The sequence below is a fragment of the Astyanax mexicanus genome, chromosome 17, assembly GCF_023375975.1.
Source record: "Astyanax mexicanus isolate ESR-SI-001 chromosome 17, AstMex3_surface, whole genome shotgun sequence".
Classification (NCBI taxonomy): domain Eukaryota; kingdom Metazoa; phylum Chordata; class Actinopteri; order Characiformes; family Acestrorhamphidae; genus Astyanax; species Astyanax mexicanus.
In genome coordinates, this window is record NC_064424.1 from 16602722 (window position 1) to 16622194 (window position 19473).

Genomic DNA, 19473 nt, shown 5'->3' on the forward strand with positions numbered 1-19473 from the left:
GCCATCTCTGCTATTTCTACATACAGGCTAAAACCTTCTTCCTGTATTTACATTTTTTAGTCCTGCTCCAGGTGGGTCTGGCCAACTAGTTTATGTGGTGTGTTGAGACGCATCTTGTGACGCTTGATTTTTTCTTTATGTAAAAACAAACCAACAAGGGGGGAAAATACTCCCAAGTTAACTCATTAACTCATTCGGCCACTATAGGAGAAAAACAAACTAAAAATGAAGAAGTAATAGTGTATGGGTCTTTGTGTGGCTACACACCAGCGTTATTTTCAAAAAACAAATAGGAGCTCTTGCTTCGTCTCATTTATGTTTGGTCAAATGTGAAACTATATTTAAGTATCTATATGATCGAATTATGAAACACAAACATTTGGTCTTCCTGAAAAAAACAGCATAATTGGTTCTGCTTTTTCTTGGTGGGTAGGTGGCTCATCAATCCAGTTGTGATGCTGGCTGTCTTAGGTGTCTGGCTGATGTATCAGAGCTGCATTTTGGCTCCCTAATGATTCTTTATTGGCCACAGTTTAAAACAAGCCATGGCTGAATTTTCATGTATCAAAGGAAGCATATTCTTGTTTTCCCCCTACTAGTGTCTGGGGGGGCTAAATTGGATAAAGATTTTTTAAAGAGTGAGAATTAGCAGCGTACAGTCATTTTTGAGTAATTATCATCATTACCATTTATCAGAATTCAAATGAAACTGTGCTGCACTGTATGAACAGTTCTTGTTTGTTCTCATTTATCAGCACACTGTAGTCACAATTTAACCCAAACAGAAGGCCTCTTTGGAGCCTAAAACTGTTTAAAAGTCTTGTCATGGCTGATTTATTGCTTTTAAAGTCATGGGTTTTCCAGAGGAAGTAGCTTGCCCTCTGTTCTTTTTGCCTTTTGAACTTGTCTGGCACAGTGTGGCCCAGGCTTTTTTGGCACTCCTCCTGAAGCTGCTGGCTCTGTATCACTCTCTCGGCCTGTGTGGCCCTTCTTCTTCTACGTTCTTGCTCTCCTTTCCTCTCTCTCTCTTTCATTCTTTCTCTTTCTGATAGGTTGAGCAGAGGCCAACGCTGGCCTACACCTGTGCCCAGCGCTCGTGTTGTTCTTGGCTCCCCTGAGCGACTGGCTATTTGATGTAAGAGGGCTGAGGCGGTTAGTGAGAAAATGAAGCTGGAGTGGCTGCCAGGTGTTTGAAAAGCAGTCCAGGTGCTTGGACTCCGTATCTGAGAACTACATCTCTGTCACCTGTCGTTGGATTATTTTACCTTGCAGAGCAGGTGGCAATTCTGTCCAGGAGGAATTTGACTTTACCATCCTTTTTGTCCGTTTTAAGCAATGCGTTTAGTGCTGGCGCCAGGAATATCATCATAATGCTAATGGACTGAATTGACCTCTGCTCCACAGGTTACTGTTATTGCCAGCAACAAAAAAGCTTGTAATTGTATTATTTATAGCTTGTTAAAACAAGCAGTGAAACTTTATCTGAAGTGCGTGTCATAAAATTACAATAATTTATGTTTGTAATTAGGCATTTTTATTATAATTTAAAGAACTATTTGAATAATTACTGTTGTGTAGAAATAAGCTGATCCAGTCGTTTTGCTACCACTTTTCAATCCCTTAATCCTTATGATTGGCAGATAACAGTCTTTTTGCGTGCATTTTCTCTGAATCTTCAGACCATTTAGTAACACTTAGCAACCATGGGCTCCTCTAAGCAACTGTCTGAAGCTCTGAAAACAAAGGTGATTGAAGACCACAAGGCAGGGGAATGCTAATAGAGCATTGTCAAGTGTTTTCAGCATGTTTTCTACAATAAATGTTACTTTTTTTTTTTTATTACATTTTTGTAGTTTTGCAATATATGTCAATTCAGGATTCAAGGAGATTTTATTGTCATTCGCATCACATGTGGTACATGAAGTGGAACGAAATTGATCTCACGATCCAGTTTACACCCAAGAGCTGTTATTAAAATAGATAATATAGATAAAATAAGATAACAAAATAAAATAACACAATAAAAAATAGAATAGAACAAAATAGATAAAGATAAAAACACAAAAAAATAAATAGGGAGAGTAGGCAGGTAGCAGCAACATGAAGTCCAAGTGCAAGTTTTTCTATAGCAGCATGATGGTGTGAACTAAGTGCAGTACAATATAAAGTGTCTCAGTGCGGTTTAAGATGACCGTGTTTGTAAACAGTAGTTTGTCCTTGTAAAGTGACGGTGCAGGGTGTTTTTTAGGTGGAGTTTAAGAGTCTTTCAGCTTCCGGAATGAAGCTGTTTCTCATTCTGATCGTTTTGCACTTGATGCTCCGCAGCCTCCTGCCTGAGGTAAGCGGGACAAAAAGTGCATGTGCTGTGTGGGTGGGATCCTTCCTGATGCAGTTGGCCCTTTTTATCCAGCATGTCATCATATTAATAGTCCAGACTAAGATTAGAGTAAAATAAATAATTCCATTAGAGTGAAATAAGTCTAAATACCATTTAAATACCTCCTTATTTTCAGAGGTTTCAAATCCAAAAAAGAACACTAATGGATAAAGAATAAAGAAAGTAAAGTAGCTAGAGGAAGAGTGAGATGAGGGAGAAGGAAGGAGAAAGAGGGGCTAGTTGAAACTAAATGTGCACAATTTGAAAATTAAATGTTCAAATGTAATCCCATATATCATTTGAAATGTAATTACTGAACAAATAAGGATTAAGAAAACATTCAGTCTGCATTAACATAGATAAGCAGTTCTAGTTTGGTCATGATAATCAGCGTGCTGTACAATCACTAATTCAATCTAAACAGGCGAACAGTTTGTGAGAAGAACAGTTTTCCTTTCCACAAAGTGAATATCTAACATTCTTAAACTTCTGTTTGGCCTAGATCCTGTTTTCCGCAGTAATCTAATCGGATTTTGTTTGAGCTCCTTTTATTCGTTGTGTGTCAACAAACTGGATTCACAGACTTTGTGTAAACAGAAGAACATTCCTCACGTACTGTGCCCTTTTAGGCTAAGCCTGGCTAATTACTTCGAGCACACCTTAGTTATTCACTTTCGATAGTTCTCCTTTTGTTGATGAAATGCCCAAGCTCTGAATTGGTCATATTTCAGGATGTGTATTTCCCACCCGGTACATAACGAAGAGTGATTAGGGAGCCTATTGGCAGCAGTGGTTACAGCAGCAGGTTGGTATGAGGGTGTGGAGAAGATCCTGGCTCAGCTCCAGGTTCACCTGTCCTTACAGCCACACCTGGAGGAATGTGGAAGGTAGCGAAGTGCAGCAAACGGCAGTGCCATCAGTGGGACAGAAAGAGTGGATTCAGTCGGAGGTAGCACGCTTACCCAAAAGTGGAATTTTGACGTATCTGCAGCATCGTGGATCAGAGGAATATTGACAGTTTGTGAGTGTAATTTCTGCTTTATTTTTTTTAGGGTTGGTTTTTGTTTTTCTAAAAATGCCTATTTACTACTTTTGAAGGCTTATTTGGATGAGGCCATAAAAGAACCAGCTTTGGTTATATAAAGAACATGTTGTTTTTCAGAGTAGTGTGAGTGTGAAGAACCATTAATTTGCTACAAAACTTTCTTTGTTATTATTTTTTAAATACCTGGAATTTTTTTGTGGTATGTTACTTTTGTTTGGAAGTGTACAGTAGTTACAGCTGAGTGATATGTACAGTATTTTAATATTTTATTGTGACATTGTAATATATATTTTTAGGCATATTGAAGACAGCATCAGTGCTTAAAGAACTTAAAATATATTTTTCTGTATTGTTCAAATGTTTAATATTATGCTATAGTATTTTTACAATATTGCCCAGGCCTGCAAGATAAATTGGATTCTTATTGATATTGCGGTATGAGTAATTGATGAATTGCATTACCTGTGTACAGCAACTTACGTGAAATCACTGGGTTGGAGGCAGAGTGAGGTAGAGCTGGGTACGTTCCAAAGTGAAATTCGCACCAAACTACAAACTACTCTGTGCACTAATTTGTGATCTTAATTCATCGCATTTCACATCGATATCAGGATATCCCACAGCCCCATTGCATATATCTTTATATCATACACCCTAGTGTACAATTTTAGTTTTTTAAACATAATGTGAGCCTTGCAGAAAATAAATATCAGCCATTATTTCCTACATTAACATGCCACAATGTTGCACTTACAAAGCTTAAAAAAAAAAAAAAAAACGATTTGGCTTGTATGAAATGATTTAAGTGAAGCCAGTGGTTCAGTTTATCCTGTACAATGTCGCTTTGCAGTCTTTTGATCCAGTTCTGTTACGGCTTGTGCAAACATGTTTTAAACCTGCGCAAAAACAAAAAAGAAGGCAAAGTAAATTTCTCCACTCGTGGGCAGCAGGTCGGTGGGGTTTCTGTCTAAACAGTCCAGAGGCAGACAGGTAAACATTCTCCCATTTTTGTCGTCCTCAGTGCCGGGCCTGACACTCTCCATGCCTCGGCCTGTACTTAAACTGTCAGCGCAGTGTGTCACTGACATAACCGCGACGAGGCTATGGGGTCAGAGCCTTCAGGAGCGTGCGTATGGAGACCTATCTGTGGACTCCGTGGAATGCTGGATTCCAAGAATTCACTGTGGGCTGCTCTGGCTGCGGAATAAACAGTTTATCTGAAACGGTTTATCTGAAACAGTCAAGGAACTTTGAGTTCAAGCGTCAGCCGTCGGGGGTGTGGGGAGATGAGCCATCTGGGTGTCATTTTTTTTTTTTCGGCAGTTTGAGGGGGTGATTTGTTGCTTGAGTCATTCTTGTGTGCCACACGTGTGTCTGTGTTTGTGCCTTACAATGACGTGACATTAGACCTTTCTACGGTGTCCAGAGCAACAATTGTTTTGCAGTTTTTTTATTGAAAGCTCGATTTACCTTTATTTGCCTAAAGTATTTATAGGAAACAGTCAAACATGCCAGATGTTATTTTCAGAAGATCTTAGCCAATATAATATGTCGTAAAGAGTAACTGCACTCTTTACACTAGACATTTTTACACAGTAACAGTCAAAGGTTTAGACACACCTTCTCATTTAAAGTGCTTTCTTTTTGGTGATTTTTCTCTTTTTAACATTGTACATTTAATATTAAAAACATAAAAGCTATACAGGAACAGAATTTTTTTTTAAACAAAACACATTTAGCTTTGATTGTAGATTTTCACACTCTTGGTATTTTCTCAGTGCCTACTTAAGGTAGAGTTACCTGGAATAGTTTTCTGAGGAGGTGCTGAACAATAGTTGGCTGCTTTTCCTTTACACTGTGCTCCAGCTCATCCCAAATCAACCATCTCAGTTGTGTTTAGGTCAGGAAATTTGTGGAGGATAAATCAGTTTTTGTTTACTGCGTACTTCCTTATGTATCTCTTAGTGTACAGTACCAGTCAAAAGAAAGTATAAGCCAGCAGAACACTAGCATGTAACTGCTGGCTTATTTCAGGCTAGCTGCAAAGCTAGCTAATACCCGTACTGAGCCAGGATTAACCTGTGATGCTAACAGACACCATGGCCAGCCTCAACAGTTTTCAGGGTGGTTTGGCCACGACATAGTTGATTTCAGTAGGCTTGTTTGCCCCAGTGCTAAATGTTTGTTTTTCAAAGCTGAATTAATCACTGATTATTGATAACAGATTGATGGTTGGTGCTGGTTAGATAGGCTAGTTATGCTGTTTGGTATGATGTGTATAACGTGTGTATGTAGTTGAGATCTTCAGTTTTGAAGCTCAGAAAACCATAATGTAGCTTTTAGCTCAATATGTGCCTGGGGTGGCTTTTGAGTGATACTGAAATGTGTCCGTAAACACAACAGCGAGTGGAAATGGAGGAGCTACTGAAGACGATGAACTCTCATCACTGAGTAGAAGTGTAAAATATAACGTCTACTGAGAAACTGATTGCGTCCGGATAGGGCTAAAGACCCTATTTCACTGTATAAAAGATGCTTATTTTCTTGCCACTGGACAAAAAAAACTTTTGTTTGGGAATGCACCTGTATAAGTTGTGAGATGTTATCTTGTGAGTAAGTTTGATCACCAGCCAATGTGCTTATGGCAAGGTGACTTGACTTCGATCCACAGTGTTGTGTACTAAGAATATGTCATAGTAGAGGGCATTACCACTCACAGTGGACAGTGCAGTGGCTGGTAATTATTATGACCAGAGTTTTTCTAAATTTGTCATTGTAAACTGAAAGCAAAACTGGCTAAAATCACATCTGCACATCTGTTGGTAAGCGCAGCATTGTTTAGCTTTCATGACACCGGGCAAAAAACATGGGTTATAATACTAGTTCCTGTCCCATGATTGTGGCATGGCAGTATATATATATGTATATGACCTTACTGTGTGTGTGTTTTATATATTTGTGCAGTTAAAAGAGCTGTTGTTTTGCTTAAGTAAACAAGGGAGGGATGTCTTGACCCTCTCCAGCTGATTGTGCGGTTTGGCCTCGAGGGCTAAAGGGTCTATTTCTGTTGATGTTAAATGGCGACGCAGAGTTGTGTATGTCCACCGTGTCATCAGAGATTTACTGTAGGAACTTACTAATGGTGGAAGTAATCAGACAGCTCTGATTGTTCTCCACATGTGGTCCACAGCCATTAAAGGAAAATAAGTTCATTTGTTTAGAGTATATTATATATATATATATAGTGTATTTGTCTTTGGAATTGATGTTTCCTAAAGGATAAACACCTTTAATCACGACAAGCATATCATCGTTGTCACAGGAAAACAACTTTGTATCTCTGAATTGGCAGCTTTACTGCAAAATGAAAAACACACCTCTGACTCAATGTAAAGATCAGCCATATTTTCTTATGGTTCTTGCACAACAATGACAGTGTTTTCCTCTAATCTAATGTTTCTCTAATCTAAGATCACAATATTTAATATAATGTTTTGTAGTATTGTATTTCGATTGAAGCAAACAAAACCCTGTAAACTTCTGGCTATTTTGTAAACAACATTAACATACCAGAATTATATATGTTTGTATAAGATATTAATAATGTAGCCAAATAAATAATGTAACATTAAACATAATGTAAGGTAACAAAATAATCTACCAGAATACTAAATCCATGCATATAACCTGCAGATATAAAAATATATATATAAATAAATTTCCAGATCACAATGTGATTTTTTTTTTGTTGACATTATCATGTATGATACAATATGGCACACCCTTATTTAACAGCAGAAGTTAAACTGCAACAATATGTTTCTCCAATGTGCAAACTATGCATGTCCCAAGCAATTCAAAAAGACTTTTGTTCTACTGATTCCTTCTAAAACGTCTGTACAATTTTACACGCCAGCTTAAGTTAAGCACTGTTCCCATAGTGATTGTATTATTTTTGCCCTCAGCAGTTCAAATCCCCTTGAGTAATCCCCTGTTAAAACTATGCACATCCTAACATCCGGTGTTTGAATTTAGCTCTTTCTCCCACCGGCTTGCTTTTTGTCTCTGTGCTTCTGCTCATACCGACTGATCTGGAACCAGTCTTGCTTAGTCACGCTCCAGTCTTAACCCGCGATGACTCGTAACTCCTCTGACTGGCCTCAGTTCAGATGTTCAGGGTGATGTCCCGCTGCGGCCTGACCACACAGCTGCAGGGGTCTTGCATGACCGTGAAGCTGGGAAAAACAAGGGCATCTACTTTTTGTGGCCCTGTCACGGCCAGGAAATGTACATACTCCTAGTCCCCTGTAGTCCGCATTCCTGACCCCCCACCCGTTCCAATATTCTCGAAAAAGCCCCTCTGGTTGTCTGTGGTTCCCACCCCCATTGTTCTAGCTGGTGAGAGTGCCTTCCTGTTGTAGAGTTGCTGGGCGTTCGAGAGCTCGCGGACCGCCTCTGCATTTTGGAGCGCCTCGAAGAGCTTCTGGAGAGCGAGCCAGGCCAGTGCCAGCACCATGAGCAGCTGCCAGTGAACCACGACTCCAACTACAGCAGCTACACAGGTAAGTGACCTGCTTAGGGAGGCTGGATAGGACACACTTCAGACTGGGAGGACTGGACAAGTAGTGGGATAGGACAGCTGTTGTGTTATTGAAATGGTAAATGATAAACTGTGCAAATGTTCATTGTAAGATCATATGTTAAGTTTACTAATATGACATCTTCAGAAAATTTAAATTAATTTTGTTCACCGCATGTTCAGGAAACATTAAGAATTAATTTACCACATAATTAGAGAGAAATAATGATAATGTTTTATGCTCCGGATGTTCACATTCATCTTTAACAAGGTGTGAAGTAGATCCATATAGTAGATACTTAGTAGTGTATTGGCTGGATATAGATACCCATCTTTTAAAAACTACTTGAAATGTGAATTATCAATTATCATATATCAGTCACTAAACGTCCTATTTTCAAAATATCATCTAGACAATAAAAACATTGAATGGAAAGCAGTGTAAAAAGTTTAAAACTTAAATTGGAGAATCGTATTAGCCCGTTCATCATAAAACTTCTGTCAAATATCAGAAAACGACTGTCAAATTTAAATTATTTTAAAAATAGATAAATATTATGACCGGAGGATCGTTGGTTCGATTCCTGAATTATGCTGCCACAGTTGGCCTTTTATTGGGGCTGGAGTTTTATTTGCCCTTTTATGTTAAAACATAATTTGGTAACTTTATATTGTACAGAGTTACAGAAGCATGTACTCATATGTAATTATTATAAGTAGTAATAATTATATATGTATGTACATAGTAATAGTTATGTTGCAATAATTAGCTGTGTCCTAAATTGTGACCTGTGTACTATATATATATATATTTTACTATATAAATTTAATACCAAATTGTCAGCACACTGTAGCGGTCTCACAGTGCACTGTAACGTATAGTGTACAAACAGAGGACCCATATTCCATTACATTCTTTGGTTTGAAGACTCTGCTGATGGTCATCAGTGAGCTCAAATGCATAATGTACAAAATCATTCCTTATTAAATTCTGTTTTTTATATTAGTGCTCTATATAGTGATCTGGATAGGCCACAGTTTCAGCCATCTGTTCAGTGACACAAAGTCATAAGAATGCAACAAAAGACTGAAATTTCTACCAGTAACCACATTGTAATACACGCAACAAAGCGAACCCAGTTATGCTTTGTTACGCAAATGTCACTAACACATCTGCTAACCTTTTATTTTGTATTACAGTGCAGTTACTGTGATATTGAAACAGTTGGTATTTGTTTGTTGCTGTTTTTGTTGCTCATCACATTCTCACTCTTTAATTTGACCGTGTATCCATTGCAGATTGCCAACAATGTCTCCATCTGTTTTAACCCTGAGTTCTTTTAACCTTTTCATTGTCATCATCTGTTGTCTGTTGCCATCTCTGTAGTTGGTTCTGAGGAAGGGGAGGCAGTGTGGGGGAGTGAAGAGTTGTGGGAAGAGCAACAGGAAGTGGAATTTACAGTATGTTTTGGCCTTTTTTTGTTACGTTTTTTTGGAGGGAGGGAGGGTGGGCGGGCGGCGGAGGCAAAGCATGCCGTTGTGAAATGCATTTTTTCTCTTGTCTCCCTCCCTCTGTCTCCCTGTCTTCTTGGAAAACAACAGTACACCGATGGCCCCCATTCCTGACTTGCTGTACATTTATTTATTTACCACAGATGTTTCGGAAAAAAGCCTCATCCTCCTTGAGAATGCGGAGAATATCAGAAAGCAATAGATGTAATAAGTTCCCCTTCACTACTTTGTAGATGGTTCATTAACCGCTAGACTGCAAACTGCATGAAAGGCCAATAAACGAAACCATTCTATCTTGCACGAGAACATAACGTAAAACAGAAGTACACTTACATGTATTGAAAAACTAGGAGCTCCTGGAAGTCACTCTGGATAAGAGCATCCGCTAAATGCCTTAAATGTAAATGAAACAGTTTGGGTTGGTTTTCTGTTAGCCATCATTTAGGTTTTAGGAATGGGAGTCGCATTACGTAATTGGTTGCTTTAGCAACATGTAGACCGATAGAATGGTTTCCCTCTAATGGCTTTGTATGCTTTAACACTTCACTATAACTATGAATCGCAATGTGTAAATGTATGTCTTGGATGTTATGAGCTCACTAATTAAAGGTCAAACCAGTTTAGAGCTTTGGTTATGGAAATAATTTTGATGATCAGCTAGCTATCTGCACTGCATGATTTTATTGAATAAAGAGTTGCTTTAAGTTATTCTGGTGGTTAAAGGGCCTGCTGGGTGGATCTGGGAGTGCCTTGACTCTGGGTGTAATCATGTCTATAATCAGGATCCAAGCAGTCAAATTAGATTACACAGAGGCCATTGAGAAACAGAAACTGCAAGAATTGATTTTGGCCATAAAGAACAGTGTCTTCTCTTAGCCTCTAATTGCATACTGTCCAAATTCATGATCTCACCCATTTGGTCAATGCTTGGGGCAGTTTAGACTGAAATTATTGTTGGGGCAAAATGTTTAAAGCACAGAATTAGGGAAAACGTTTTGATTTCATTCATCTCATATCCATTTCCAATCATTGTTGGCCAAACAACATTAACTGTCATTTTCTGCCATATTGTCACTGTTGCTTTTTATTACTCCTTGTTTCAACATGGGTTGAATATTTTTGGTCTCAACACCGTTTGCAGGGAGCACGGACCGGGGGCGAAGCTCCTCCTTCCATGAGGTCGGTGGCGCACGCGAGTCGGAGATGAGGGCAGCAGCCTCTGTTTCCGAAGAGACCTCGGCCAGTAGCGGCGGTGGTCACACCGTCCTACAGCGCCTCCTGCAGGAGCAGATGCGCTATGGCGAAAGCCGGAACTACCTCGCCTTGCAACAGCAGCAGCAACAACAGCAGCAGCAACATCAACATCAACAGCAGCAGCATCAACAACAGCAACAGGGTCCATTGAGCGGATACCCAGGTCCAGGAGGCCCAGGGGACGAGCACTCAATGGTCCCCCACATTGCACGGCAGGAGCCGCAGGGCCAGGAGCTGCAAGTGGACAGTGGTATGGAGAAGCAGCTCAACCCCCGAGCCGGAGGAGGAAGCGGCGGCACGTCTGGGGGAGGCTGCATCACCGGACAGGGGCCAAACCCTGAGGATCTACCATCCTACGAGGAGGCCAAGGTGCAGTCACAGTATTTTCGTGGCCACCAGCCTCCACAGCCTCAGCAGCCACAGCTTGGTGCTGCCTTCTATGTGACTGGCGTTTCCAACCCCAAGGTGCGGCCCCCGGAGGGCCGACCCGCAGTACAGCGCATCAGTACAGGCAAGGTGCACCAGGATGATGGGCTTAAGGACCTAAAGCAGGGACATGTGCGCTCGCTTAGTGAGAGGCTCATGCAGCTCTCGTTGGCCACAAGCGGCGTTAAAGCCCACGCGCCCGTCACCAGCGCTCCTCTGTCACCTCAGCTGCCCCCACCCGGGCCCCCAGGAGACTACTATAAGCCTGCAGGTCACAGGGGCCCGCCACCGGACTATCCATTTAAAGGCATGCCGTCACCACCCAAACAGCCACAGCAGCACCATCACCAGCCACCGCACCAGGAGATGGGGCACTACTTCCCAGACCATCGTCCTGCAGGCCAGCAGGGCAGAGGAGAGGTGCCTCATGTCCGATACCAGCCACCACCTGAGTACGGATCCTTCCGGTGAGTGCAAGTAGTGCCATTTCTCATCAGAATTCTGTAGTAGCTTTGAAAGAAGTACAATGGGATTAGTTTTACACAGGGAGTTAGAGTAATGTATTGGACCTACAATACACAAGAAATGTATCACTGATTCACAAGGAATAAACTTGTTTTACAGAGGTTAAAAGATGACCATTAACATTTTTTTAGACATGGCCCATTCAATAACTCACTGAGACACTCTGCTAATAATTACATTACCTCCCCTCCCCCTCATTTAAAACTAATCCCATTCAAACAGGACCTAAATTACACAATATGGTTTGTTAGTCCTTGATGTAAAGGTGTTTTTTTTGACATTGCAAAGGGAACTACACCCTCTGAATTTCTACAGTGATAAAGTGCATTTTCTTAGCTGTGGTGTGGTGTAAGCGTCCCTCACTGAAAAAGTTTATATAGGAATTTCTTTAAAAATCATTCTATTTCCTCAATTGTTGAAGTGTTTGGTCATGTTTCAGACCACTGTGTGCTAATCTTGTACGTCAGACCTTACGTACGCCAACATATACATTTCACACATGAGTCAGAAGCAAAAGACTGTAAGAAATGTAGTGAGTAATTTAAGGACCAGACGTGTGTGTAAATATTAATTAATGTTCCCACTTTCCATCTGAGTTACAGATCAGCAGGTGTTAGGTAGGTCTGACAAGTGGGAAAAGGTTGAATTCCCCTTTGAATGGCCTTTCCCTGAAATGCTAGAACATGTTGTCAGGCGGTTTAGGAAGAGCCAGTTTTGCTTGTTTTCCTTCAATTCATTAACCGCAGAGCCAGTGTGTCACACAGCAGAAAAATGCAGTCCGAATTTTAGTAATCAGCCCCTACAAGTTACAGCATGACTGTTTTCCTATTATGTTCCATAGAAACTGGAATGTTGACATGAAAATGATTTTTTAACGAGACACCTGTCGTGTCGTACAGTATTTGTGGCAGGAGTGGTGATGCTCTGTATGTGGGAACAAATAGTTTCAAAGTACCGGTAGTTATCAGAAATAGACAATCAGTCTGAAATGTTTAGTGTCCAAAATTTCCTTATGATTCTGTCCTGAAGCTAAGGGACTAATGTAGCTAGAGTCTTATAGTCTGTTAACTAGCCTGTAGCATAGTTCGGCAATAGGCGGCCCGCGGGCCAGACGTGGCCCGCAAGCGTGAAACATCTGGTCTGTGAGGTTGTTTGAAATATATAATTTTTTATATTTTAAATAAATTTTAAATTGAAACATATTCAATACATATTTTCCCATTGGAAATTTAACATTTTATATTTGCTGTTTTTTTTTTTTATAAAGATGATTCAAAAATACTTAGAGCATAGGCTATTTAATTGAAGTATATAAAAGTTCGATTTTACCTTTTGGTATTTAAATGCTCTCTACTGTTCTCAGCTCCAGCAAGGAAGGCTCGGTCCACTCTCAGAGGCCCATCCATCACCACAGCCCCACCTCCTCTGTCACCTCAGTGGGCTCACTTTCGCGTGCCCAGTCCTCCACCCTCAGCAGCCTCTTGGCTTCCTCCCATCCTCTGCCGCCCATGGTTCACCAAGGTGAGCCACCTTTCTCTATGGGGCCACGGAGCCCACAAGGACCAGGTTCCCACCAGGGAGATCCGTACGGCCTGGGTCACCCACCGCCCCACCATCGTGGCCATGGCTTCCCCCAAGACCCTTATGGCTCTGCTCCCAGGGGTCTCCACATACACCAGCACCAATTTCACCCACAAGGGCCCCAGCAGCAGCAGCAGCAGCATCAGCAACAGCAGGGCCCTGGGCAGCACTTCCCTCACCCACATCCAGTCCAGGGTGACCCCTATGCCTTACTGGCTCGAGCCCAGCAGATGGTGGACATGCTTACAGAGGAGAACCGGCACCTCAAGCAGGAGATGGAGGTGTGCGGAGAGAAAGTATCCAAACTGCAGAAGGTAAGAAATGTAGAATCTATTGTAAGTAAGAGAGCAGATACAATTTTATTTGTAAGAATTGGTGATCGATTAGAGCTGCAATGATTAGACAACATAATCAACAACGTTGACTATAAATATTTGTAGACTCAGAATGTTGTCAGCTCATTTTGTGTCTTTAAAAAGTGCCTGAACACAACAGATTTTAACTTTATTCATTGAAAATCTGCTCATTCCACATTTAAACATATGTTGCCTTTGGACCAATAAACAACGCAGACATTGAATTACTATGAGCAGCTTGCTGCTGTGGCATTGAGAAAGAGCAGGTAGAGGAGCAGACAAGCAAATGACGAACATAGGTGAAGAAAAATACTAAACATTTGCATAGCCTAGGATCTCCTGGAATCCAAAACACAATCGGTAAAATTGAACAAAGTGCAGTAAAAAATGCTTTAGAACTAGGGCTACAGCTATAAAAATATTTTAATAATTGACTATTCTGCTAAAAATAAAAATCCTTTGATTAATCAAGTAATCAGAAAAACATATTTTGGCTTAGGTAAAGAGCATTTATAAATACACAAAAGTAAATAAAACATTTCACTTGGTAATGAATGATCAAATGGTTTCTTTTTTGGAACAAACCACCCTGTATCTGTGTCAACAAAGACAAAGAAAAATAGCTGTGACGAGACCAAACAAACAACAACAAGGACATGGACATGTTCAGGCCTTAAGACCGAAGCGTCCCAAAACACTGTAGGCTGTCAGTTTTATGTACTATTTTGTACAAACATTTAGCTGCCAGTGTGATGGTTACCTGTCTAAACAAAAAAAAATCCTGCCTTTGGCACTTGGATGATGGTAATTTCAGACCCTGACTACACAGTACTGTCTAACTTTATTATATTTTTTATTTTTCTTCATCTTTATCTTAACTTACATTCGACGGTAGTCATAATTAACAGAAACCTAGCCCTCCACAGGGCTTACATTATGTTAGTACGGTAAGTGTGTAAGCACGTGATGCCTCATTAAAAGTAGTCAGTGTAAAATATTGTGTTTTGAGCTTTACAATTAAATGAAGGATTTCTTGAGGCAGAAAAAATTCCTTGACTGTTTTTTTGAGGTGTAATCCAGGCACTCTGATTACACGAGGTATTGTTTTACCCCTAATTGGAACAATAATGGAGGATGTGACTAAAATATTTGTTCAAATTAAAAAAGGAAATAATAGACTTAATAATAGATTTGTCAGCTACTAGTTGCAGCCCTTCAAATGATAAACGTTTTTTTGTTTGAAGAGCAGTTAAGCTGTATCCTTCACCTGTTACTAACATCCTCTTCTATTTAGTTGGAGTCTGAGATTCAGCTGGTGTCTGAAGCGTACGAGAACCTGGCAAAATCGTCCTCTAAGAGAGAGGCCCTGGAGAAGACCATGAGGAACAAGTTGGAACTAGAGGTGCGCAGGCTGCACGACTTCAACAGGGACCTGAGAGGTGAGCAACTTGAGTGATTTTACACTTTTTGGTCTGTTTTTGTCTTTTAATATTACAAGGAAGCCTCAATAAATAGCCTTGTAAATATTGAAGAGGCCAGAATTTTGCAGTGGGGTGTAGTGTTGATGGTGCTTCCAATAGCATTTCACACATTTGCAATTGGGGTTTGGTCTGGTGATGTGGCTGGCCATGGAATAGCACTGGTGTCCTTAAGGCAAGCTCGTTAGATGGCAGCTGTGTGTGGATGAGCATTGTCCTGTTGGAATAGCACACTGGAGTGTGTGTTTAGAAGAGGTTGGGTTGAGGTTGAGGACCTAGTTTATGTAACACTGGGCTGTCAAACTGCCTGTAATGAAGAACAACAGTTATCTGACATAGTACAAAATTACATGACTTCAGGTCTTTTGTATGTGTGACCTATGACAACAGAAATTAGTTTTTTGCTCTCATCTGTAAAGATGACCCGCTGCCATTATGAATCACTTGTGGGAGTCTGTCATGACCACTAGCTTAGAATTCCTGTTGGTTCATTCTCTCTGCGCTCAACTATACGTTGACTATAAGTGTGTTAGAGCTGCGACGATTAGTCAACATTCCACAAAAATGGAAACACACCGGATAAGGGACAAGACAACACCCATACTTACTGTACATCAGCTTATTATACATTTAAACATTCTCAGCATTTAAATCCTACATATAATGGCTTTTTTTGTCTTTGGACCGTGAGTTTTTGCAAGCTGCAGCCAGGGTTGCCAGGTCCTGCAAAAAATATGTCAATAAATCTGTCTAAAACCTGCCTATCAGAAGCTTAAATTAGCCCAAAAGAATGCACACAAGGAAATTGTCTGTCAATATTTGCATCTCAATTGAAGACATTTAAGGAGAATTTCTTGAAGGAAAAAAAGCAACATACAGCATGTGTGAGCGCCTCCTATAATATGCTTTGTCATTTTATATAGGTATGCAGCTATCAAAATGTCCTGCATAATCTGTCCAGGGCCCTACAAGTTTAGCTATCAAGGTGCAGTAAAACATGCAGTGGATTGGGAGCTTCACCAATAGGACACACATGGAGGCATGATAAAAATAACTGTGATTAATCAACTAATTGCAAAAACTAATTGTCATAATTGTCAAATAATTGTATTTTGTTTCTATAAGGGTGTTTTTGTCCAAAGCAAGCATTTCAACCCAGCTGAATATTGTCTTCAGTTCAGTTTTTCTTCTTTTTTTTCCCTCTTGAAAATTCTCTTAAGCACTCAAGCCAAGGCAAATGCTCCTCTGTTTGAGAGCTCAGTGCTTGTGAACAGGCTGAGCCAGGCTGAGTGTGGCCACCTCTACCATTCTGTCTCATGGTTGTTCTTATGAGCAGCAGAGAACAGAGAAATCCCTGATTTATGGCAGTGAGCCCAGACTCCCAAGTCCACAGGGAGCCCCGAGAGTTTTACAGCGAAATCACAGAGCCCCCCCCCCCTCCCCCTCTCTCTCTCTCTCTCTCTCTCTCTCTGTCTCTCTCCGTCCATTCTGGCCCTCTATGTTTCCCGTTATTTCTGCTGTGCAGTCAGCACACAAGGAAAAATAGCCCCCACATTTCCCCCCCCCCCCCCCCCCCCCCCAAATGCCAGTTCTAAATTTCCATAGCACACTATGGAACTGGGATGTTAAGGAGCAAGGCATTTGAATCTGGCATACTCGTCATAGAGCCTAGTTGACTTAACACAGGGGAAATATTGTTTTAACTTTTGGCCTGCTTCCTTGATGAAAGTTTTGATATTGCAAAAAAGAAAGAAAAAGAGCAACCCACTTAAGAATAACGGATCTTTTGTTGAGGCCATCTTTTTAATTTTTTAGTTAATGTTAACAGCAGTTACTGAATTATGACTTGGTTTTCTCTGTGGAAATCAGACTTATGTAAAGTTATTTGTTGTGTTTTTGTTTTTCCAATTTGCTGAGCAACCGGCCCCAGCAGCGTTCCATGAGTGAGGAGGGGTCTGGAGAAAGCTCCAGAACATTTCTAAAGAAAAGAGAACATTGAAAAGCTCTCTGCAATCACTGAAGATATACAGGACTGAGATTCAAATATGTGCATACGTTGTAGTTGAAAAAGAATACACTCTTTGTGAAAATGTTTGTGGACACCCTTTATAATGACTGCATTAAGCTACTTTCAGTGTCACCTATTGCTGACACCAGTGTGCAAATGCGTACCAACACACTGCTTGTGTTGTCCCTGTAAAACTTACTACCATTAAAATAGGCCTCTCTTTATTGGTACCATGTCTAATGCCATGTGTGGGCTAGAGAGGTATAAGGTCACCCAGCACTGAGCAGTGGAACTGTGTTCTCTCAGTACTTTTGGATTAAGTTGGGTAGTTGGGGATGAGGTGGGGTGGTGATTTTCTAGCATCCATACCTCTCTAACATTTGTCACTGAATGCAATCAAATCCTCACACCAATGCTCCAAAATCTAATCGAAAGCTTTTCCAGGACAGTAAAAACTGTTACTCCAACAAGAGTTTTAAAACATCAGTTCATACTGTGTATATTATTATTTTTATTTTCAACAATTTCTTCTCTGCACTTCCTCTATCAAAGCATCCTCCAATTTTTCTAATTGTATTTATTTTGTTTTATTTTATATTGTTTTATTTTTTAGCAGTACTGTAATGCAGTATTTTTTGTGGTTTCAGTAGAGTGCACCATAATATGTTTTAGCATGGCTAATATTGTCTCTTTTCCAATCACAGAACGAATGGAGACCGCCAACAAGCAGCTAGCAGCCAAAGAATGTGAGGGCACGGAGGACAACCGCAAAACCATCTCACAGCTTCTGGCTCAGAGTAAGCGCTCGTCTGCTTTTACTCAGATTTAAAAAATATGATAGTGTTTTTTTATTCGAAAAAAAAATTAATTTGCAAAAATATGATTTAAACAGTTGTAATGTATCTTTTGGCTCAGAGTTTTGTAATATATTGGGATATGTTGAATCGTAACCCCTGCCCTCTGGACACAAAAATGGCCCTCTGGACACAAAAATGAATTTAAAGGAAAGGGTTAATCAGGTTCATTATTGTGTTAAAGCCCACCAGCAGAATTTTGGGAATTCTTCATTTTTGACATTAAAACGTTATTTACAGTGTATTGCACATTTTACAATTAATAGAACAAGATAGAATTGCTCCAAAATGCCTTTAATATATATTTATTTTTTAGTTTTTCTTTTTACATTGACGTCTATTGAACAATATGAAAGAAAGAAAAAACAAAAAAAATATTAAAGTGGCCATTTTGAAAAATACAATGCTTTTCTAGTAGTATTCTATAATGATTTGCATATTTATATTGCAAGTCGCCAGCCAGTCATTGCTGATTTATTAGGGTAATTTATTGGACAATTAATTTAAATGAAGTGTTTTATTGTTTTAATTTTTGCAAAAAGACTTCTGAACTAAGCTGATTTGTCTTTCCCTGTTTGGTCTCTTCACAGACAAAGAGACTCAGCGAGAAAAGGAGAAAGTTGAGATGGAGATGAACGCGTTGCGCTCCACCAACGAGGACCAGCGCAGACACATCGAGATCCGAGACCAGGCGCTGAACAACGCTCAGGCTAAAGTAGTCAAACTGGAGGAGGAGGTGAGCTCACTGCCTTTCGACTGCGGCTCCCTCAGCATATTTCTGCAGCGTATGAGGGGACTGAGTGGAATGCTTTCAGGAAAATCTGGGACCAATTATAGCTGAGTGCCTCCAAGGTCTCTGTCAGAATGTGTGTGTGTGTGTTTTGTGTGTGTGTGTTTTGTGTGTGTATGTGTTGTGTGTGTGTGTGTGGGGGCGGGCCCCCTTGTGGACACTTTTCGCCCTCTAGCCAAAGGCTGTAATATCTGGTTGCATTTAAAGCTGAGAAGGATCTTGGAGGAGCTCTGAGGAATTTAGTTTTTTTCTTCATTGCTCTGTGTGTGTAATTCTTTGCTGTGTCATAAGAGCATGCAAAATAGAATCTTTTTCTTTCTTTGTTTACCATCACTTGTACTCAGAAACAACTTAAGGGTTTACCAGAACTGTTCTATAGAATATGTATCTATTAAATTGGGCCTAATTTTTTTGCCACACCATTTAATAAAGAAGGTTGCTGATGTTTTGATGCTCTGTTAAAAGCTTCATTATACAGACATTTACACGAAGTCAGCGGTAAGCCCTCCACCCTGAAACTGACCACAACACAACCTTTGCTCAACCCTCCCCTCCAACGATGACTTTGAAGTTCTTCCCGTCAGCTTCTCTGAGCCGCAGTTAAAATCTTCAAGCTTGAGTGAGCAGCTGGCCACGACCCTCAGTGATTTCAAACAAGCTTAGAAAACCCAGCAGAAAGCCAAACTGC

The 19473-nt window shown here is 40.3% G+C and overlaps 1 protein-coding gene across 8 annotated transcripts in view; it reads left to right on the top strand.

Annotated features, from left to right (window-relative positions):
• amot (angiomotin) overlaps positions 1-19473 on the top strand; it is a 50541-nt gene that overhangs the window by 19238 nt on the left and 11830 nt on the right. For 2 of the 8 annotated variants that reach the window (XM_049466722.1, XM_007244457.4), the window contains exons 4-11: positions 7844-7984; positions 9389-9462; positions 9657-9717; positions 10655-11660; positions 13082-13622; positions 14950-15094; positions 17846-17938; positions 18586-18731. In XM_049466722.1, the coding sequence (XP_049322679.1) occupies positions 7844-7984; positions 9389-9462; positions 9657-9717; positions 10655-11660; positions 13082-13622; positions 14950-15094; positions 17846-17938; positions 18586-18731 (2207 nt within the window). Of the gene's footprint in view, positions 1-503; positions 3399-7843; positions 7985-9386; positions 9463-9603; positions 9718-10654; positions 11661-13081; positions 13623-14949; positions 15095-17845; positions 17939-18585; positions 18732-19473 lie in introns of those variants that run through there. The other 6 variants (XM_007244458.4, XM_007244460.4, XM_007244461.4 and 3 more) reach the window with 6 other exon arrangements.